Raw genomic sequence first — 22,596 nt, forward strand, 5'->3', positions numbered from 1 at the left:
GCAGTGGCTGTACATCAATGTAACTTAGGTTGACTTAATTTTGTAGTGTAGACTTTCCACAGTTGGGTTTGAAGGACTGTTCACTGGCCAGGGCTAGGGTGATCTCTGATAAGCTTATTAGTATGTGTGTGGGTTCTTCTATTGTTTTAATGTGTTTTCTCTTTAATGCCTTCACTTTAGGAATAAATTCACCTGCTTAGAAAGAGCTGTGTGGTAACTTAATTGTGGCAATTACACAATTACTCAGGAGAATAGGAAAACAGGCCTGCTAGCACAGTCTAACTTTGCTCTGGAATTCACAGGATAGGCAGGGAGCTGTGCAACCTGGAAATAACCTGGTCAGGAGGGAGAGAGACGTGGTCTCTGCTCAAGAGAGGGGCCGGTTGGGGATGCAGGTGCAGTTTCCCTGAACAGTAGTAAAAGGATACTTCAAGAGACTGACAGAGAGCCTCATTGTAAATGTACCCTTAAGAGTTAATTACATTGGAAACAACATTGACCGACATAACTACTCTCCAAACTGCAGAATATGTTCCAAACAGGATGAGATGGTGCCACATGTGTTGAGCTCCTGCAAGAGCTGGGAGGGAATATATGACCAGACACAGTGAGATCACCAACTGGCTTCATTGGAGCCTTTGAGCCAAATAACAGATTTAAATGAACCATGTGGTATTATGACCACCACATTGAAAGAGCTCTAGAGAATGAAGAGGTTAAGATTTTATGGGATCTGGCAATTTTCACAGACCAAACGGTGCAGGCAAAGAGGCTGGACACAGTTTTTGTAGAAAAGACAAACAAGAACATGGCAATTGATATTGCCATACTAGCAGCCAGAAACATTTAAAAAAAAAAAACAAGAAGAAAAGATGGTGAAGTATGAAGAGCTCTGCCATGAAGTGGAACAATTATGGAAGACTAGAACAAATACGATCCCCGTGATTACTGGAGTACTTGGAGCAATCCCTAAGGGTACGAATGAACAATTCAAGAACACATTAGGATACGAGACATCATAATCAGTGACCTCCAGAAGACAGCACTCTTAGGCATTGCGAGAATGTTAAGGAAAGCCAAAGGAGAACAAGTGCATTTGAGCACCTAAAATGCAGGAATTCTATGGAGGGTTTAGCAAAACTCCTAACTACCCAAACCTACGGAGTCGATTTGTGGTCAGGATGTATTGGTGACTCATGGGGATAAATTTTAGACAATAGCTTTTCCCTTTTGTGAAGGTGTGGGGGAGCAGGGCCCCCACTTCTGTTAATTTATAATGTCCTTCTCTCCCCCCCCCCCCCAGTTTGTAGCACATGAGGGGTTTTCTTAGTAAAACAAACAGCCAAAAGAAAGGTCCTCTCCCCTCTTTTTCCCTTAGAGAGGGAAATCTGTATGAAAACAAAGAAAGGCAAAGATGGCCTGGCAATCTGGCAGTCTTTCTGGATTCAACCCTTTCGGCTTATTCTGTCAACACATTTATTGCCTTTTAATGGGGTCAATCTCTGGCCCCTCCTCTCGGGACATACTGCTTTGTAGTTGGGCTGGGCAGATTTGAGAGTGGCGAGGCCTGCTGCTGTCTCCCTCTCTGCTGTCAGCAGTCTCTGAGGCAGAGCAGCCCTTCTCCTGTTCACCGCTCCTTCCTGTGGGGCAGTTTTCCCTTTTTAAACTCCACCCACTCCAGCATTGCAGTGCCCCTCGTTGGTGTTGAACAGGGCAGAAGAGCTTGTTAGTCTCCTCCCCAGAAGAGTGAGGGCGTGTCCATTCACAGAGGGGCTATTTCGTTTTAAATCCCCATGATCTCATTAAGGTTAAGATTTTGTCATGGGTGTTTTTAATAAAAGTCCCAGACAGGACGCAGGCCATAAACCAAAATTCAAGGAAGCCCGTGACCTGTCTGTGAGGGGAGGACTACAGTGGGAACCCCGCCAGGGGCTGATTGCTGGCCAGGGCTCCAGTCCTGCCGCTGCTCCTGCGGTGGTGGTTGACCCAGCCTGGCCGTTGCTCTACCCCGGGGGCTGCTGTAGACCCAGCCGCTGCTCTGGCCCTAGGGGCTGACCTGTCACTGGCTACTGCTCTGGCCCCAGCCGCTGCTCTGGCCCTGGCTGCTGCTCCATCTCCGGCGGCCCTGGGCCGCTGCTCTGGCTGCTGCTCCTGCGGCTTTGGGCCACTGCTCCTGCAGTGGGGGCTGACCACCAGCCGCTGCTCCAGTCCTGCTGCTGCTCCTGGGCAGGGGCTGGCAGCTGCTCCAGCCCTGCCACGGCAGTGGGCTGTAGCTGAAGAAGTCATGGAGGGCCATTAAAGTAATGGAATCCGTGACCGCTGTGACAGAATCATATCCTTATTTATTATACATAGATACTTTTCTGTTGGTTTCTCCAAAATCTGTTTGGTTTTGGTAAAAGAACTGGCTAGCTTATCTAAAATCTTGAGAGTAAAATAGATTCAACTTTTATAATGAAAAAATGACTATACGTGTATTCGTTTTACTTGGGAAATTATTGTACATTTTATACAAAAATATTGCCACGCTAGAAAATCATGTCTTCGTGTTTTTATCCACTGATCTGTACTTCCTTTCTTTGCAGGAATTTTAGCCGTCATGGATGCATATAATCTTAATTATAAAGAAACCAAGCAAGGAGAATCCCCTGGGGTAGCCTCAGACCTCAATCGCTCAGATAAGGACCCAATTTACATTGGTGGACTGCCAAGATCTAGGGCTGTGAGGTACAGAGTTCGTTCTTCCTTCTGTTTCTTCCCTCTGCTTACGTGTTTGTAAGTATTGGGGAGGATCTTCAGCTTGTATAAATTTATAGTTCCATTGAAGTTACTAAGTTATGACAGTTTACCCCAGCTGAGGATCTGGCCATTACTCATTATTATTAATTATTTTCATCAGTGGATCTCAAAGTGCTTTACAAAGGGAGGTAAGCATCATTGTCACCATTTTACTGATGGGGAAACTGAAGCAGAGAGGAGACCACGATACCTAATTAGAACCACTAAGTGCCAGGGATCAACTGACCCATCTACAAGATGTAGTCCATGCTGATGTCTTTATACTTTAAAGTGTCTTTATACTTTATACCTCTTATTTAAATAACAATTGTCATTACTCCAGTGCTGTTTATAATGTTTATGGTTTTAAAATACCGTATAGATAGAGTAGTGAGGGCCTTGTTTCTTTTTAAAATAGCCAGATCAGTCTATATGTTACTGAAGTGTAAAATAAAATCAAATAAAACCATAGTCTGAATGCATGTAAATTTTATGTAGACACCATGGTTTCCAACTAGTGTTAATGGAAAAAAACCTGTTCTTCAGCATACATTTTAAAAAATCTGAAAATGGAATTTTTGCAACTCCGTCTCAGTACTTGGCCTAGAGGACGACCAAAAATAAAATATCCCAATAGGAGCCATTTAAAAAAAATAATTTGTGGATGTCTCCAGTTTACATCATATGCTTTCTCTATTACACACCCACACTGGTCAATTCTTCAAGCTGCTTCAATTCAGCCTGAATATAATGGCTCTAAAGTCTATATCTGATTTTTCCTGCAAATGAGGTAGTTTGATTTTTATATGGCATCTCTGTGCCTGGATAATTAGTGCCCACAACTGAACCCCTAGGAAGGCACAATGAGCCAGTCCAAGTTAGACCAGGTCTTAGATTGTTCTAACTTGCACCAGAGAACAATTTATTCCTGGGATAGCTCTAATAATAAGGAATGGGTGGGATAGGTGGGATAGAGTGCCTTTACCTCCTCCCTCACTGAGCATGTGTCATTGCAGCTGAGGATTCCTCCCCCCTCCCCCCCAGCTTTGGAAATGAGTCATACTTTGGTTTTGCAGTGCATTGCTGTACATTTGTGTGTTTCAGCTTTTAGTGCTGTCTCCTCTAGATTTGGTAGTTCAGATAAGATTTAATGTATGTTGTGCAGTTACATTTTGGCTCAATTTTGCTCCCATTAAAAACAATGAGAAAACTAACCCTGACTTTAAAGAGCAGGATCAGCCCTTTAAATCAATCTCTTCTTTTCCTGTTAAATAATGTAACTTTACATTTTCCCCAATAAATCTCAATTTAAATTATTAAACCAGTGTTTTGTTTTTACCATGGAAACTATTGTTTTTCTTTCAGGAAAGGGCTTAACAGCAGAACATATGTGGGATGCATTAAGAACCTGGAAATATCCCGCTCTACCTTTGACTTGCTAAAAAACTCGTATGGTGTGAGAAAAGGCTGCATACTGGAGGTAGAAAACTCTGGCAGCTCTGCTGGATTGTTATACTCTGATTATTGCTGTGTATTAAACAATGCATCAGTGTTTTGTGATTAAATGTAGACAGTAGAAGTGTTTTGATTTATTGATAAATTATCAATTAGTCCACTATTGGTATTGTTCTTTCGCACTGGACATCTCATAGGGGACAAAAGCTATCATTTATTTCTCTCCTTTTGCAAAACAGCCTATCCGTAGTGTTAGCATCTTGAATGATGGCTACATTGAGTTGCTACCTAAGTCCCTGTCTCCAGAATCAGAACTGATGGTAACTTTTGCTACTAAGAACAGTAGTGGCATCATCTTGGCTGGTCTCAACAAAGGAATGGAGAAGCGACGACGCAGACAAGCACATTTGGTCGGTACTAACTGCTTTTAAACCTGAAATACTTTTTCACAACTTTGCTTCAACATGTCTTATCACCTGTTTAGTTTAAGAATATAAATTGGATAGCAATGCTAGAAAAAAATCCACTGGGGCGTGAGTAGGAAGTTTTTCTCAAGCAAATGACATCCACTCTTTCAGAATGTAAACTTTCATTACAAATTAAAAAAATATATCTAGCCCTGATGGTTGCAAAGAAAGTCTTCCAAATATGGGCCAAACGTAAACCAGTGCAGTGGTGTGTTCCTGATTCTGCAGACAGACAACTCCAATACCTCTGCTGCTGCTCATGGTTTTGCAGAATTGTGGCAGAGTGAAAACTGACCAGAGCATTGTTGATTTTGCTGCTGCTATGTGGACAGGTTGAAATTGAAAAGAATCAGGTCAGTTTCACCCTAATACTACTGAGAAAAGCTATGAACAGCAACAGAGGCGGGCAGTGGGGAGGAAGACCCAAACACAGAGATTGGGTAGGAAGTAGAGTAGTGAAGGCACCCCAGACATCTGATTGTAGCAGCCAGGAGGCTGGTAGAAGGGTAGGATAGTAGAGACCCACTCAGCCTACAACATTCAAGAGGCTCTGGAATGAGAGGGAGAACAGAGGGAGAGACAATGTTCCTTTCCCTTTCCAGCAGGAGGTGGTGGTTGTTGGATTCAAATTTATCAAACATCTGCTATCTGGAGGCTGGTATGAAAGATGGAGCTCCCAAGCAGCGTCCAAGGACAGCATCCCAGCTTCCTTTAGCACTATCTTATGGGGATATAAAGGGATTGGGTTTTTTACCTGAGCTTTTACCGTGGACAGGGGGACTCCCAGCTTTCATGTCTCTTTAGTTAGAAGGCTTAGTTCTCTAGCTGTTATCTGTTCTCATTCACTGTCACGAGTGTTACAATGTTTGACTTGCAAACATTGCAGGGGCCAGTTTATGTGTTTTGGTATTTTATTTTTGAACTGTTTCCATTGAAATTTAAAAAATAAACAAAACAAATAAATAAAATAAATGATGGATGTTTTCTTTTGGTTGTGGAGTTCATCAAAGTTTGTCTATAACACCGAAATTTGATGGCAGATTTGACCAAATCACCCTTTTAAGTATTATTTATAGGGTATGAAAGAAAACAGAGTTGCAGTAAAAAAATTAATTGAATGATTAAATCTCCACAGCCCTTCTTTTCCATCATGCTGATTGATGGTCATCTTGCAGTGCATATTAATGCAGGAGACAGAGCAAGTACTAGAAAAATCATCCTCCAGCCTGCTAATGGAACATACAGTGATGGGCAAGAACATTCTGTCATCCTGATCCGGAATAAGAGGTACATGTGACTGTGAACAGTACCACTTGTTTAATTACTGTATGTCATTGTCAGTTCACCATGTTCCCTGAAGAACTGACTTAGCTAGCTCATTCCAGTGGAATAATCAGGGTTGTATGTTTCTGTTGTTAATGGAGGAGTCCTGATTTATACGGTAATTGCATACAGCCAGTGATTAAGTTGTGCATGAAAGCTCCCTTGAAAGCTTTAGACAGTCTGGACCACCTGAGTAAAATGTACTAAATATTGCTAGAAAAAGTAGACAGTTAATTGACTATTTATTTATTTGACTAAGAAACATACATGTCCAATTTACTCCTGTAACCGGATTAGTTGTCACATTTATAAAGCTACTCAACAAATCCATCCTACTAAATAATAAAATATTCTTCAAAGAACCTCTTTAGCTGTAAATGGTGTAGGTGGATTATCAAAATCACTGCATCTTTACATAGGCGTAGGAACTAGGGTGTGTGTGTGGGGGGGTGCTGCACTTACGCGGGGCTCTGCTCTTCGCCCCGCACCCAGGGTCCTGGCTGCTGGCCCTGCACCAAGGGCTCTGCTCCCAGCCCCGCACCCGGGGTCCCGGCTGCCGGCCCCATGCCGGGGGCTCTGCTCCCAGCCCCAGCTCTAGGGGACGGGAGAGGGGTGCAGACGGGAGTAAGGGGGGCATGAGGTAAAAAATTTGGGGACCAGTGCTTTACGGTTTTGCTGGCTTTCAGCACCCCCACTATAAAAAATGTTCCAGAGGCACTGAAACTTTATTTCTTAGCACATGGCATTAGTGAAGTTGAAATTAAGTTCCTTGTTGAATGATTTTCCGCTTCACCCTTTCAGGATGATAATAGTACAAGTGGATGAAAGTAATCCTGCAGAACTGAGACTTGGCTTGTCGGCAGAAATGAGCCCCATGAATATTTCCAACTTCTACGCTGGTGGGGTTCCAGCAGGAGAGGGCATTTCTGGGTTCAAGATGACAGGATCTTTTTACGGCTGTATTAGAAATCTGATCTTTAACATGCAGTAAGTCAGAGTGAATGGCAGCACTCTTTTGGAGAATGGAACTGCAGGCCTGTGCATATAAAATATAAACTGTTGCTTTTGACTATAAGATCTCCAGCGCATGGACCATATCTAATTCCTTTTTTGTACTGTGGGCAAGCATAATGCCAGCACTCTGTAATAAATAGTAAAATGAAAAAGAGATTAGTATCAAACTTGCATCAATGAGTATTGCTGGCCACATTTTCAGATATTCAGTCAGACTCAAAAGTGCCTTTAGTGCATACAGATACATTGCACAAAACACATAGTTGGGTTCCCAGTGATCTGATTTGCATGCACAGATAAGATAATTGGCCAAGAAAACTGTTGCATGAATATTGTTGTGTAGAATTAGAGGATACTCTTTAATGATTTTCTCCCACCGTGGTTAACCCTTTTGAAACATTTTCCACTAATGTGCAAGTCTTCACCCATTGACAAGTGGGTAAGTTCTTGTAAAGTACTTTCATCTACTCAGAGCCCTCTCTTTTGTAAACCCAGGCTTCTGGATTTCACCACTGCCGTGAGGTACGAGCATGTGGATATGGACAGCTGCTTGCTTTCAGAGAAGCCTAAACCTGCCATACAAGCAGAAGATATTGAGATTCAACCAGAACTACAGCCTTTGCCAATTCCTCTGCGGCCTCTTACCAATATTGAGAGAGTACATACTACAAACTTAGTGTATGCTGCCCCTGTCGGCAAAGTGAGTATTGAGGGGGGAGCAAGGTCTATCCTAGCTTTGTTTTTGTTAACCCAAAATACAGAGCCATACGCTTACTTCCCTTCTTGAAAAGATGGTTTGTAAGAGAAAAAGCAATGGTATATCATACTATACCTCTGTACAGCCATCACTTCTGGGCCTTACACCTGGAAGGCAATGAGGAAGGGAAATTGGCAGTTAAGCATGCCAATGATCAGCCACCTGTACACTTGCAACTGAGGAGTTCTGCATAAAAAAGGTGGGATACAGCCCTCAAGGCAGGTGAAGTTAGAGAGTAGTTGCTATTCTTGGCGTGTTCTCCTGCCAAAGTGGATCTATGCTGAGATTTGCAGTGCAAATTAAAGTTGATTGAATCAATGTTATGTCACCATGAAAAACTCAGTGGTCATGTGCATACAGCTGCTAGTCCCTGCCATGCTTTCATTGCTGAGGAGCAAGCCCAGACCATTGTGGAGGCTCAGGATCAATAATCGTATCACAGTCTTTACCTGTGAGTCTTGGGTCTATGTGTAGTTCGCACAATACCTGTGTGTGCTACATTCCCAAGAACATGATGCAGCATTACTTTTGTCTTTCTGGAGCTGTATATCTTTATGACTGAGTGTTTCCTGAGTGTCTGGTAATCATTTTTATGTGGGAGGGGGACATAGGTTTTGTGGATTTTATACCACATGCCTATAAAAAGAAATGCTGAGCCGTCTGAGACCTGTAGTATAATTTTGTTTCATACTCTGATTCAGAGCTATTGATGCTCTGAATATATGAGAATATCTCCACCAAGAGTAGCTAAGGAATTTCACACCAAAATTCTACTCTCACCTCCCCGTGACAAAGGCTGAGAGACTAATGAATAAGTAAACTGGAAGTAAATTAATAAATCAAAAGCTATAACACCTAACTAGCAGAGACTTTTGTGTTAGTGCTGTGAAGCATGGTCTAGTCATTATAACTAGTTTCCTTTGTGCCTGCCAAATGTCCCAACCATCTGAGAGGTCAGGCGATTGCTATTACAGTACTAGTCACATTTTTCCAGTGTGGCAGTTGCACACGGAGCAAACAGCACAGTTAAGTCGCCATAAAAGAGTGCTACTTAAGCAACAAAATATTTTAATACCTCTTGTGGAATATTCTCTAATGAAGCCTTTCATTAACAGGGACAGTGTGCACAGGATTCAATACCAGATCATGTTCCCGGTGCCCACCAGTTTGGCCTTGCTAAAGGGAGCCACATAGTACTGCTTTTTAATCAGTCTACCGTCAGAAGGAAGTAGGTATATCTTGAATTACACATGACACTTAGTCTTGCATTTAGGTGCATAAAAGAGAACAATCTCTATGAAGGAGTGGTGTAACAGGGTTTCTCCCCAAACCCAGTGTCAGACCTTGCCTCTGCCTTAGTTTCTTTACTCTGCCATTATCAACTAAAGCACCACACCTGGTGGATTGTAACTACGCTACTCTCCCAGGATCTTCTTTATTAACATAAATTAATAGTTTAACTCAAAATCAGAGTCTTCCAGACTTCCTCTTCAGGCATAGCAGTCCTTTGTGCCCCTTGTGGGCTTCTAAATCTCTCACAGGGTTCCCCCCTCCCCCCCAATATTCCAGCCAGGTCTTATTCCAGAAACTTCTTCCCCAATTCCCTCTGGATCCCCTGCAGGGGCCCTCTTCTGCACTCACTCCTCCGACCACCTGCCCTGAGAGCTAAGGAGAGTCCCCCTGCTCAGTTTTTCCACCAGTAAGCTGGTTTCCAGCCTTCCCACCCGGCTCTTATATACACTCCCTAGATAGCTGTCTATGTGCTAAGAAGCATCTCCCTGATCTTTTCAGTCTCTCCCTGAGCTCAGGCTTCTCTATATATCCCAGCAGGCCTGGCTATGAGTCACAGGCTTCTACCAGGTTAGCCCAGGGCTGATTTCCTTCACCTGGAGAGGTGGGCGGAGCCTTTCACAAGGTGCAGCTGAATCCAACCCCCTTAAAAGAGCCCACTCACCCCATGACAAGCTGTTTGTGTGTTTCTTATATGTGGTATTACTTTTTATTGTGGAAACTCTATTGGTCATGCTTTCAAACATCTATAGTGGGTTATCATTTGCTTTGGTCCTTTTTAAACCAATAACTTTTAGTCTTAAGGGAAGTTTTCTATCACTATAGAACAAGGATTTGAAAAATATTCTATTTTTATTGTCTAGACTTTCTATCCAGCTGAATCTGAGAACCTATGCCTCTAGTGGCCTGATTTACTACCTGGCTCACCAGAACCAGATTGATTATGCAGCCCTTCAGCTTCATGGGGGACAACTCTATTTCTTATTTGATCTTGGGAAAGGAAAAGCAGTAGCCTTTCACCCGGCTGCCATCAGTGATGGCAAGTGGCACACGGTAGGTACCCAAGAGGCTTGAACTCCCCTGCAATCAATTTTGCTTGCCTTAGCCACACATTAGCGTGAGTGTTTGCATGCAGGACTTGGCCATTGTTCTGAAATAATTCAAATTCCTGAATAATGAACTTCTCTTTTTTTATTCTTATTAACGGTGAAGTGAGTCCTGCACCTCGTAGCCTATAAAGTACTTCAGCTTATTCAGAGACAATTACTTAACGAAAAAAGGGGTAATAAGCCAAAGCTGCAATCATCCCTTCTATGGGAAAATCCTTCAGAGTGGCCTGGAAACTCTGAGTTTACCCACATGGAGTTGTAAGGATTAGGGCTACTCAGGGCTGGAGTACACCGAACCTCTAAGGTGCCAGTAACATGCACCATGTAACATGTACCATGATTTGGAGGCAAACATTGTAGGTGCTTCAACAGCTAGGCCTTCTGGTGCTAGCCCTTGTGGATCCGAATAATCACCCAGACATGTGGTTAAGGGAAAGGGGTATTTAACTAGGTCGGGAAGAAAAGGGAAAGGTTGCAAATACCATAGGTACAGAGGCTTAAACAGCTACAGTTCAAAGAAAACAGTAGCAGTTCTTGTTAGAGCCCTGGGACAGTCCAGTCGAGTCAGGGATCTTCATGCCTAGTGCCTGGGTCTCTCTCCAGTCCAGTCTCTATTCAAGCAAATAGGAGCTTGCAGGTTTCCAGGCCAGGCTCAGTTAGTGTCTCTCATTGGGACCTTGCTGCACTGGCTCCCTGCCCAGCCATTGTTGCTCCCCCATAAGCCCTACACAGATCTACGCCCAGCTATAGTGTCTGGCAGACACAGCTTGTTCCACACATGGCTCTGCCCACAGTTCCTGGGGGGTTCCTATCTGCACCCAGCTTCTCTGCAGATCCTCGCTAGTCGTTGCTGCTTCCCAAAGATGCCTAGTCAGTTATTTGGGGATGAAGGGCCTTGAGCGGTAATGCTGTTGCGTTCTGAAATAACCTCAACTTGTGGATGACTTCTAAGAGTAACTCCAAATACAGCATGCTAACGCAATCTAGGCTCTGAAATCATCTTCAGAAATGGATCTTGCCCACTCTTATTGTGGTCAGCAGGTTGATACAAACTTTGCTATTTCTTTTAGGTAAAGACAGAGTATGTTAAACGAAAAGGCATAATCACCGTCGATGGACAGGAATCTGCAGCAGTTAACGCTCTGGGAGATGGTAACACGTTGGATGTGGAGGGGAAGCTCTATCTGGGAGGGCTTCCTTTAGATTATACAGCTAGAAATATTGGAAATGTAAGATTTCTTTTGAAAATATCTTTGTTAAGAATGTATAAGAGATAACGCAAATGGTTCATAGCATAAGCTAAGCCCCAACTATCTGGGGTTAGGAAGCATAATTTTCCAGTACAGGTTTCTTTCACCTTTCTCTATAGCATCTGGTACTGGTCACTGACTGGGATAGGATACTGGACTAGATGGTCTGTTATCTTTGGCAATTCTGCCTCCCTGTGTATTGTAACTTCACACTTACCTCTTCCATAATTGGACTTACTGTATTACAGGCTAACAAAGATGTTAACACGTTGAATCTATAATTTAATCAAAACAATGGTTAGAAATACTAGTGATTTTCATAATAACGTACTGAAGCAAATTCAAGCGCCTTTAATTTATGGGCTTGTTCTCTGTTCCTGTTAATGGCAATGGCAAACCCCTCATTTATTTGCATCAGAGCAGGAGTAGGCCCCTCAAGCATGTGTCTTTGACTATTAGCATTTCTAGGCAGTTTTCTGTTTTGATATACTCTTATCTATTTTTACTGCTGTAAGGCATCATATACATTTGCGGCACTTTATAAATAATTATGTTGGTGCTTTAAATCCCTGACTGTTCTCTTCAGAGAATCCTTAATTTACAGTGATGTCAGACATTGCTGTGAGAGATCAGCCTGCAGTTTGCCTAGGGTGACCAGACAGCAAGTGTGAAAAATTAGGACATGGGGTGGGAAGTAATAGGAGCCTATATAAGAAAAAGACCCAAAAATCGGGACTGTCCCTATAAAATCGAGACATCTGGTCACCCTAAATTTGCCTTATGTATTAACTGTTATATCTCACTACGCTTAGGTCACTCACAGTATCCCTGCATGCATTGGCAGTGTGATGATTAACAACAAGCAACTCGACAAAGAGAGCCCAGTCTCCATCCTTGCTGTGAATAAATGTTATGCAACAGCACAGGAAGGCACTTTTTTTGATGGAAGCGGGTTTGCTGCTCTAGGTAAGTGTCATTAATAGAATCAATAGCTTATTGAATTAGTGTTCACGAAAACACATCAATTTTATGTCTAGATGCAACGAACATAATTAAATGACACTTCATTCAACTATTGTGTATTCTGGGTATCTATTTCTAACTGACTCCTTCCCCCTTTATGTCCAAGACTGCCCCCTGCCCATTTGCTAATGATCTGGCAGTCTGCAAAGGAGTCTCTGACACAAGTAAAAGACCTAACTCTTCTCCAGCTGAGAAAAGAAACAGTGCTGTGTGTGTGTGTGTGTGTGTGTGTGTGTGTGTGTGTGTAAGAGTTTAAACTGGTGTAATTTAAAGGCTGAGGAATCAGAAGGTATAAGGGAGTGAATTTGAAAAAGGGTAGGACTCACTTTACACTTTTCCCATAGGTGCTGGAACTGGGGGTGCTGCCACACCTCCTGGCTTGAAGTGGTTTCCATCATATAAAGGGTTTACAGTTTGGTTCAATGGCTCTCAGCACCCCCACTATACAAATTGTTCCAGCACCTCTGACTTTTTCTGTTTCCTCAACATATTGAACTACACCAGTGTAAACTCCCTTAGATCTACTTAAGCCCAGTGTACTGATGTAAGAGTCTAAATGAGTGAAAGGGAACTTCATCGCATGTAAGGGAATTTTAACTCTCACCACTTTACACATAGTTTTTGAATTTGGATTATAGTCTACAAACAGCTTTCCAGAGACACAGCAAAAACCCTGTCCATTCAGGGTAATTAACATGCCTATTAATTATTACATGTACTATTGATTACTTGTCACAGTTCAGGGCAACTGCACTTGTATTCCCCCTCCATGCAATGGCACCTACTCTTAGGGTACGTCTGCACTGCACTCTCCTTACACCAGTTTATAGATATAAATACTGCATGCCCCCCTAGCATGGGTACAAATAGCAGGGTAGATGGTGAGGCACTGCTTAGGGGAGTAAAGACATGCTTAAACCCTGTGGATAGGTACCCTATACATCTGTCTACACACCCACGCAGTGCTGTTTTTAGCAGTATGGGGTCCTGTGCCACACCACTGATGGAATCTTTCCTCACTGCAGGGAAAGGCTCAGGCAGTGGGGAAAGGCTTGCTGTCTGCTTGCTGCCAGTCTTTCATAAACAGCTTAATTGCTCCCAGTGATAAGTGACCAAATGATTTTCTCTAAGCAAATACATTTATTCTTAGGGTAAAAGCATTACAGAAAAATAACATATTAAAAATAATAAAGAACCTACACACACACACACACACACACACACACTAAGAAGTTTACCAGAGATCACTCCCACCATTTCCATAAGGATTCTGGCCCGTGCCAGTCCTTAGAACCCTTACCTAAGGATTGGGACCCTCCCTTTGGACAGAGGGTTCTGTCTGTTTGCTGCATCAGAAAGAAGGCCTTGCATCAGTTTAAACTCTGGCTTTTTATTCAAAAGTCTTTTCTTTGTCTGTTGGCCTCTGGAGAATCCACTTTGAACTAGTATAGGCAAGCTTGCCACAGGAGTTGGTGCCTCTCCGGGGGTGTTTCAACCTTAGAGAATTTGCCCACTGTTCTTAGTTCCTGGAGGGGCTGTGGTAACCCTACCCCATGGAATTACATACAATCCCTGGCCCACAATGATACATAAACTCAGTACAATACAAAGATATTGCAGAACATTGCCATATCGGTCACATGCCTAATCTTTTACTTTATGCTTATCATTTATTTTTCAGTGAAAGAAGGTTATAAAGTCCGATCTGATGTGAACGTTACGTTTGAGTTCCGCACCATGGCTATGAATGGAGTTCTTCTTGGAATCAGTAGTGCTAAAGTAGATGCCATTGGACTGGAGATTGTGAATGGCAAGGTGGGTTGCATAGGTAGGGGACACTCACTAGGAGAGTTGAATTTAGGGTTAGTTCTCCAAGGCTTGTGCAAAATGGGGAAGTCAGGCGTGTTGAGCATTACATCAGTAATAAGTGATGAAACCAAAAGACCAGAAGACAATGTGATAGAAACAAAGATGTTGCTGTGATTCATAAATACAACATGTAATCTGGGGCAAACTTTTGGTCACAAGGAAGGTGGGTTCACATCATGATGTTCACCACAATGTGAAGCAGCACAGGGACTCCTCATCCTATAATTACTGACCATAATACTTATGTCAGCCTGAAGAGTTTGTGCTTTCCTTTCTAGTTGGACTATCTACTATACTGTGTATGCTGTTTGCTGGACCAGCAAAATACCTTTCATATATGTTGGTACTCTTTTCAATTAAGCTAAACTTGCCCTTACTCAAGAATGCTCTTGCAGAAAGTATTTAGCTGCTGTGTCTTAGCAAGAATTTTGTTAGCATAGGTTGAAAGTCCTATTGTTATTCTGAGATGAGAAATTGTCAGGAAATGGAATGAGTCACCATTCAGCATTCAATCATTTTCTTTTAAAGTGAGACTGAAGAGCTTGGAGGAAAGTATATATAAGAAAGTTGGCTTAAGTTTCCCTGTTTTTTTGCTAGAAGTCTTAGTTATTTATAAAGCTGATTTATAAATCTCATCAATTTAATTTTACTTAGGAAAAGAAAATAGTGCAAGATTTAGTCCCCTTTTTGGCGACAGTTAAAACAAAGGAGAACTGTAAATCTCTAAAACAGGATTAATGTAAACTGATGAGGCCTTTTAAATTGAATTAATAACAAATTCTGTGATTACTTTTTCAAATATAAATTATATTTTTGAATTATATTTTTTTCTGGACAAAGCTAAAAGCTAACAACATTATTTAAAACTTTTCAGTGAGTCTGCCTAATGATACTTCAGCAGTGAAGAGAAGCATAAGCCAGCTCAGAATAACAGAACCCAAAGAAAACACAATGGCTGTTTGAACCAAGCCATCTCATAAGCACTATTGTAATTTACAGGAAATATTTTTCCATTAAGTGGTTTTTTTTATGGAGGTGGAGGCTTTTATGCCTTTATCTGAGACATGGGGGCTGGTGGGAGTGTCCACCACTATTTCCCCCACATGCATACCCTCATCCTTAAGGCTTCATGTCCCAACTATCATCTCTTCAGTTGTATTGGAATGGACACCTTAGTGAACATACGGGAAAGCGGTAGCATTACCAAAGTATCGTTAGTTTTTGAGAGTCCCAAAGCTAGTGGGAAAAGTGGGGACTTGCAGGGAAGAATCAGGGGATATGTATATAAAAACATCTCTTTATTTAAATAGATTAAAAAGAGAAAAAATCGCCAACTACAAAAATGACCTAATTTAAGGAGTTATCTGCTAATTTGCACCATGAATAAATAAGTAGTCTAAGCTCACTGCACGAGCTAGGCTTCTGCCTCCTCATGTTAATCCCAATAGTGCCCAGGCTTTCTTGAGAGGGAATCTGTGGCTATTCAGCTCAGCCCTCTCTGTACATCTGGAAATTTCTCATTATCTGCTACCCAGACAATTTAAAATCTTCCTCATCCAAGAAAAAAGAACCAACTTACATGTAATGCCGTTGACTAGGGAGTTCATCACCCTATTACAATAGAATAACAATTCCTTATCCCACACTCCAATTTATCCATTTGCAGACAATGCTCCCAACAAAAATTGCTTGTCTAAATATTGAAGATTTCCTAGAGCTGGCTATGCCTGAAGTCAAGAGTTCCTACCTTTTTTACGGGTACAAAAATGCCCAGCTGCTAGCCATGCCTCCGTTATAGGGAACTGCAATCTTTATGGTTACTACTCCGGGTAATTAACTGTGTTGCGGGTCTCACTGGTCATTATGATTCAGAAAGCTACACAGAAAGTATCTTGTAGCAATCAGTACATAGTTGCCCACTTCTCCTGTACAAAATAAATACATTGCTTTTAAATACATTGCTTTTAAATATTTTCCCCAATTTGCCCTTGTTTTGGGGTAATATTTACATATTTGAGAGTCAACACAAAAAAGATGTCTTTTAGTCTGTTTAAACAAGAAAAGAAAAATGAAAAAGAAATAGAACCATACATTCATACATATGTATCCACACACACATTGGCACTGACCTAGTGGTTTCCCATCCTATACATAACTGCTGCCCTATTGAAGCAATTACTGGACATGATGGTCTTAGTACTCCAGTGTAAATCAGGAGTAATGCCTATTAAGTCAATGGAAGTACACTGGTGTAGAAGAACCAGTCCCCATATTAATAGCAAACATTTATATCCCAAATAAAGAATGCCTAGCTTGTTGAATGTATCCTGGTTAGGTTTAGAAAATATTTTAATAAGGATTAAACGCCATCTATTAAATTGATTGCTGTGCTTTGGTTAATCGTCAGTCATTTATTTAAAAAAAAGAACTCTTTGCAGCAGCATGAATGTGCTTTTATTCAATCAAATTGCTCCACATGTTCTTACTGTCTGTGTCATTATTGGCATCTGGTTATTTGTTCAGGTTTTGTTCCATGTCAACAATGGAGCTGGCAGAATAACAGCCACATATGAACCACGAGGTGCAAATAGCTTATGTGATGGAAAGTGGCACACGCTTCAAGCAAACAAAAGCAAACATCGCATTGCTCTGATGATTGATGGGAATTTGGTTCAGGCTGATAATCCCCACATCCAGTCAACATCTGCAGATACAAACAATCCCATTTATGTTGGAGGCTATCCAGGTATGTACGGTAGTATTTCTCTCTCACTAAATAGCTAAGTAGGCAGTTCACAAACTGCATAGACCATAATAATTTAGTGAATGTAATGTGAGATCACAGCTATGCTAAGAGCCTATTAACTTTTTTGAGTCTCCGGAATTTACTTTGTTGAGGATGGGTTAACTCCGGTCATGAAAAATTGATTCTGGCAGAAATTCTTTTGATATGGATTTATTGAACTAGATCAATTGAACTTGGCACAAGAAGGTGTACATTTACACTTCCCTGCCAAGTCTCAACCCTAAAACTGGAGGAGAGTTGTACCTTGTGAAATACTTCCCTCCCTTGGGGTTTCCATGGAATGGGGCCACTTTTCAATCTGAGGTGACACAGGATCCTCACTTGCGGAGCATCTTGTGAGGGTGTGCTGTATTAATGGGCATATCAAGGCATTCCCCCTCCCCCCACCATCTGTGTAGGCATTTATACTACATGCACCCCCACTTGTTGTGGCCATGCTACATGGCTAGCACGACGCATTATGGGGCTGTGCTTGTCCTCTGAGATCCCTCCCTCTCTGCAGTGGAGGGGAGGTTGCCAACTACTTGGTGTGACACTTTCTCTGGGCGCCCAGAACTGCGGGTGACCTTGTTACCGCTCTGCCTTAGTAAGAGAGAGACTTGCTGATGCTAAGCTGAATGACAGCTCCCTGTAATTCCCATTTGTTAGGCACCCCAGACAGTTTTCTCTGTCTGCCAGCCCTTACTTTGCCTTGCAGGTAAAGCTTGGTACACCCCAGAGCCCGAGCCCCCTTGAAGAATGCTCCTCCATGGTATCCAGCCCCTTCACTGAACACTCACAGTTATTACCAAGTCTGCTGCCTCCAAAGAGACAGTGTACACACTAGGTTACACACTAGCATTCACACTTTGCTTAAAGTTACAGCACTGAGACAAACTTGTTTACCAACTCTGCCTGTTTACCTGGTTTAAACGTATTTTTAATGCACACATGCAACTCTTGCATTACACCCGCATGTAAATCTCACAGTGCTTATGATTAAGGCTGCGAGTCTGTCACAGAAATCACGGAAGTCACAGATTCCATGACTTTCCGTGACCTTCATGACTTCTGCAGCTGCTGGTGCTGGCTCGGGGGATGCCTGAGCGGGGGCAGCCCCTGGGCCAGCAGCAGCAGTTTGGGTGTGTGGGAGGGGGCTCAGGGCTAGGGGCAGGGGGTTGGAGGGCCTTACCTTGGGGTGGGGGGCTCCCACTGGCATGACACTGCAGCTTCTAGGTGGCGGAGAGGCCGGGGGGAGCTCCGCGCTGCCTGCGCCTGCAGGCCCCACCCCCGCAGCTCCCATTGGCTGCAGTTCCTGGCCAATGGGAGCTGCAGCAGCCAGCGCTTGTGTCCCTCCGCTGCCTAGGAGCTGCAGGGATGCAGAGCCTGGTAGGGAGCCCCTGCCAGCCCCGCCTCCCCCCCTTACATGACATTTTTGATAGATAAATACTATGACAACAATGTGTTAGATGTGAGTTAGGAGTTGCCCTTACAAGACCGTGACGCCTTTACAGTTGGAATTGAGGTGGTCATACTTGCATCTGTGAGGGACTGTTTCTACAGGCCAAGATAGACACCGGGTGTAAATTTATCTCTAAGTCTCATTTGCTCTGCCCAATTTCCTTTTTCATATAAATATTTATTGTCATTAAATTATAATGCCAAGAAAAATAGAGTTTAGTGCTTTTAAGATTAAACTGTACTGTAGGCCATAATTTGGGTTAGGCCAAATTTTGCATTGAATTTATCCATTAAAAAGATTGCATTTGTAACATCAGAAAATTGGCTACTTTGCAAGCAGGGTGAATATATTTATTTGTAGCTTTTTAATACCTATACTTCTATTGAGCCTGAATAGATGTCAGTCGATGATGAATTATTAAACAAAGTGGGAAATGCCCACATAAATTGATCTCTGAAACAGTAGTTATTATTAGAACAGACAGGACTGTGACAGGTTGGACCCCGTTGTCGTCCAGTGGAAAAACACTGGCATTCCAACAGGGTTTGGGGGGTTCCAGTACCATAGAATCATAGAATATCAGGACTGGAAGGGACCTCAGGAGGTCATCTAGTCCAACTTGCTGCTCAAAGCAGGACCAATCCCCAGACAGTTTTGACCCAGATCCCTAAATGGCCCCCTCTAGGATTGAACTCACAACCCTGAGTTTAGCAGGCCAATGCTCAAACCACTGAGCTATCCCTCCCCCCCAGGTGGCTCAGTCACATGTCTCCAGGCAGGGTCGTAGCAGCCAATACTTGTAGGCTGTCTCGAGCGTCCACAGGAAGACTAAACTCTTCCACAGTCCTTTGTCTTTTTGCTGATGGGCCATCAGCCCTGTCTGGCTTTGCATTGTTGTACTGAAGGGCTAGTTGTGGGTGACACCCAAAGTAGCACATCTGAAATATAGATACATGGTCAATATTCCTAACTTCAGATACAGAAATGAGACGGGTATACAAACTGGATAATCACATTCAGTAAATCATAACCTTTCCAATGATATCTTACATGAGCCATCTTACACAAAGTATATGTTATGCCATATCCATATCATAAGCATATTTCCATAAAGAATAGGGAGTGTAACGTCACTAGGCCTATTTGTTATGAAGAGTTTCGATTGATGAAATCTACAGAGCAAATATGACTTTTAAGCATTTGGAAAGCTTTAGGAACAATACTTTGCACTTGTACAGCACCATGTGTGTTGGAGCTCAAGATAGTTTACAGCTATTAATGAATGACTCCATCAAGCATGGCTACTGCTTGATCTCCTAGGATTCCATGGAAGGTTTTATGGGGGGTATGTTTGTTTAAATGGTGCTAATGCAATAGTAATTGTTCCTCTAGCAAGATTCCTCTTGGAAATATGTATCGTAGGTGCAGAGAAGGGAGAAATTCACCCACCATAGTGCTGCAGAAAGCATTCAGTGCACTGTTTCACCTCTTGCATCATGCAATAGAGCTGGTCTCTGTAAACAGTTCCATGTAGTTCAGCATGAAGGGATGGACTGGGGGAGCAGCTAAGGCCAAGGAGTACAAGGTTATGCAGATCTAGTAGCTGCAGTGTCCTGGTAGAAGATATACTGGGCTCCAAACCAGCTTGTTCTGTAATAGTGATTGTGGCATGGCTATCGCCTCCCTTCCCTCAGGCTGAGGTGGTTTCTTTCCCCTACTGCTGACTGGATTGCCCGTCTAGTTTGGCTGGTGCAAACCATGTGGCAGTTTTTGAAAACTATGAGCCTGAGCCTGCAAGCAAAGAGCACTTCCTGAGTGGTCTGAGCATCCTCAACTCCCACTGATGCTGGGAGAATCTGGTGCTCTGCTGGCCCTATTTTTATGTCCAATGATTCTAATTAATAACTTCTAAGCCTGGCACTTGCTATCATTCTTCACATGCAGCTTCCGTCCCCTTCCAATAGAAGCAGATTCTAGGTATTTCATATTTTCTTTTTCAGCTGATATGAAGCAAAATTGTCTGACAAGCAAGAGCTCGTTTCATGGGTGTTTGAGAAACCTTAAGCTGATTAAGGGCCAACAGGTAGAATCCTATGACTTCAGCCAAGCCTTTGACCTGCCTGGCGTGTTTCCTCATTCGTGCCCTGGGGCTGAGCACTAAACTTCAGAGAAGGATTTTGGGATCGAGATGGGTTTTTAAATTTCTTAATGAAGAGGTGATTTTTTTTTAATGAGAACCCCAGGGGTCTGTTACTTTCCAACTCAGGATAAATATGTTTTAGAAGAAGTTCTGTGCTTATATTTTTTAACTAAAACCGTTTTATACAACCAATACCTCTGCTAAAATGTTAACAGCATTAATTGGGTATTTTTCTTTTTTGGAAACTTTATTAATCAGTGTTTACAAGGCGTGTTCTGTTTGCTTGACAGTATTTCGTTGTATTTTATATTGGTCTTTTATAATAAAAATAAAATTGGACCATACAGTGAAAATACAATATTCATGGTATTATTTCATGTGGTGTAGTAGTTGTACATTTTAATTGTAAGAAAAGAACCAGCTACTATGAAGTGCAATACACAAGAAGATACAATCATCCAGCAGAAGGCACAGGAAGCTAATGGCATAATTGTGACGATATAAAGCAAATAATGCTAGTATACAGAGTGCGACTTAACAGATGACTGGAATCCTCCTATTTCTGTTTTCTCTTTCATATTTGTTTTCTCTGTTAGCTTTTATTCCATTCCATTTTGCTCAATACCAAACATTTAATGTTCCTGCCATCCCTTAGTCAGTATAGAAGGGGAGTTACAGATTGGCTGAAATGTCACATGGTCAGTCGGTGCACAGGCAGCAACTGGATGGTGTGGAGAAACGTGCACCATACTGTGCATGGTAAACCAGACACCTCATCTCCCATGCCAAAGGGAACAGAGACTAGGTTCTGCATTTCAGGCAATGGTGTTGAATACTAATCCACATTGAACAGCACAGCAGCTATTTCCTTTGGAAACCAGTCCTTTGGGGTCCATATGGTGCCTTGCAACTCCGCAGATCTTAGGCTGCTGAGTAGTTCTGCACTTTGAGTGGCCCTCTCACACCTATGGTTTGCCTAGTGCATTTTCCTCTGCCTGCAGTCAATACTTTGCTTATGTGTTGAAGCAATGGGACCTAAGCTGATGTTTTTGGGATACCTATTCACACTAACCTAAGCAGAGAGAACCAATTCATTTCACTGACTAGATCACTGAACAGTCATCAGATGGTAATGACTTGTGATTCCCAGGATCATGGGCTTGGCTCTCAACCATGGATCTACTGTAGATATGCAAGCTTCTTTATTATGTAACTCTCCTTTGTATTGTTTAAAAAAAAAAATCTTTGTTTGCCTTCTAACATTTTGTTTGGATTTTTCCTTATTCATTTTGGGCCTAATTCTGCCACTTATTTAAAAGTTGGTGAAAGCCTGACTCTACTGAAGTCAATGGCCAGTGAGGCCAGGATTTCAGCCTGTTAGCAATACCTTACTCCCTAGGTAGTCCAATGGGACAGTTATGGAGCAGAGCAAGAGTCGGCAACCTTCGGCACACGGCCCATCAGGGTAATCTGCTGGCAGGCCGCGAGACATTTTGTTTACATTGACTGTCTGCGGGCATGGTTCCCCCTGCAGCTCTCAGTGGCTGCGGTTCACCATTCCCGGCCAATGGGAGCTGCGGGAAGCGGTGGCCAGCACGTCCCTCTGGCCCGTGCCACTTCCCGCAGCTCCCATTGGCCAACTGCAGCCACTGGGAGCTGCGGGGGGCTGTGCCTATGGATGGTCAACATAAACAAAATGTCTCGTGGCCCGCCAGGGGATTACCCTGATAGGTCATGTGGCAAAGGTTGCCGACCCCTGGAGTAGAGTATTTCTGTACTTTAGAAAGGGTGGCAGAATCAGGCCCTTTATTATTGTACTAAATTTGTCCATGTAGTTCTCTAAGTGCCCTCACAAAAGGGCTGCTTTAAAAATA

At 42.7% G+C, this 22,596-nt stretch overlaps 1 protein-coding gene across 1 annotated transcript in view; it reads left to right on the forward strand.

Annotated features, from left to right (window-relative positions):
- LAMA1 (laminin subunit alpha 1) overlaps positions 1 to 21,051 on the forward strand; it is a 147,831-nt gene extending 126,780 nt beyond the window's left edge. Inside the window, exons 52-64 of the mRNA XM_026659235.2 lie at positions 2,586 to 2,727; positions 4,144 to 4,258; positions 4,473 to 4,643; positions 5,836 to 5,987; positions 6,825 to 7,010; positions 7,533 to 7,737; positions 8,910 to 9,022; positions 9,948 to 10,137; positions 11,264 to 11,422; positions 12,256 to 12,409; positions 14,148 to 14,281; positions 16,859 to 17,081; positions 20,583 to 21,051. Of these exons, the coding sequence (XP_026515020.2) occupies positions 2,586 to 2,727; positions 4,144 to 4,258; positions 4,473 to 4,643; positions 5,836 to 5,987; positions 6,825 to 7,010; positions 7,533 to 7,737; positions 8,910 to 9,022; positions 9,948 to 10,137; positions 11,264 to 11,422; positions 12,256 to 12,409; positions 14,148 to 14,281; positions 16,859 to 17,081; positions 20,583 to 20,743 (2,105 nt within the window). The 3' untranslated portion in view covers positions 20,744 to 21,051. The remainder of the gene's footprint in view (positions 1 to 2,585; positions 2,728 to 4,143; positions 4,259 to 4,472; positions 4,644 to 5,835; positions 5,988 to 6,824; positions 7,011 to 7,532; positions 7,738 to 8,909; positions 9,023 to 9,947; positions 10,138 to 11,263; positions 11,423 to 12,255; positions 12,410 to 14,147; positions 14,282 to 16,858; positions 17,082 to 20,582) is intronic.
- The last annotated feature ends 1,545 nt before the right edge of the window (positions 21,052 to 22,596 follow it).

The sequence above is a fragment of the Terrapene carolina genome, unplaced genomic scaffold (genome assembly GCF_002925995.2).
Source record: "Terrapene carolina triunguis isolate 2854851 unplaced genomic scaffold, T_m_triunguis-2.0 Scaffold58, whole genome shotgun sequence".
Classification (NCBI taxonomy): Eukaryota; Metazoa; Chordata; order Testudines; family Emydidae; genus Terrapene; species Terrapene triunguis.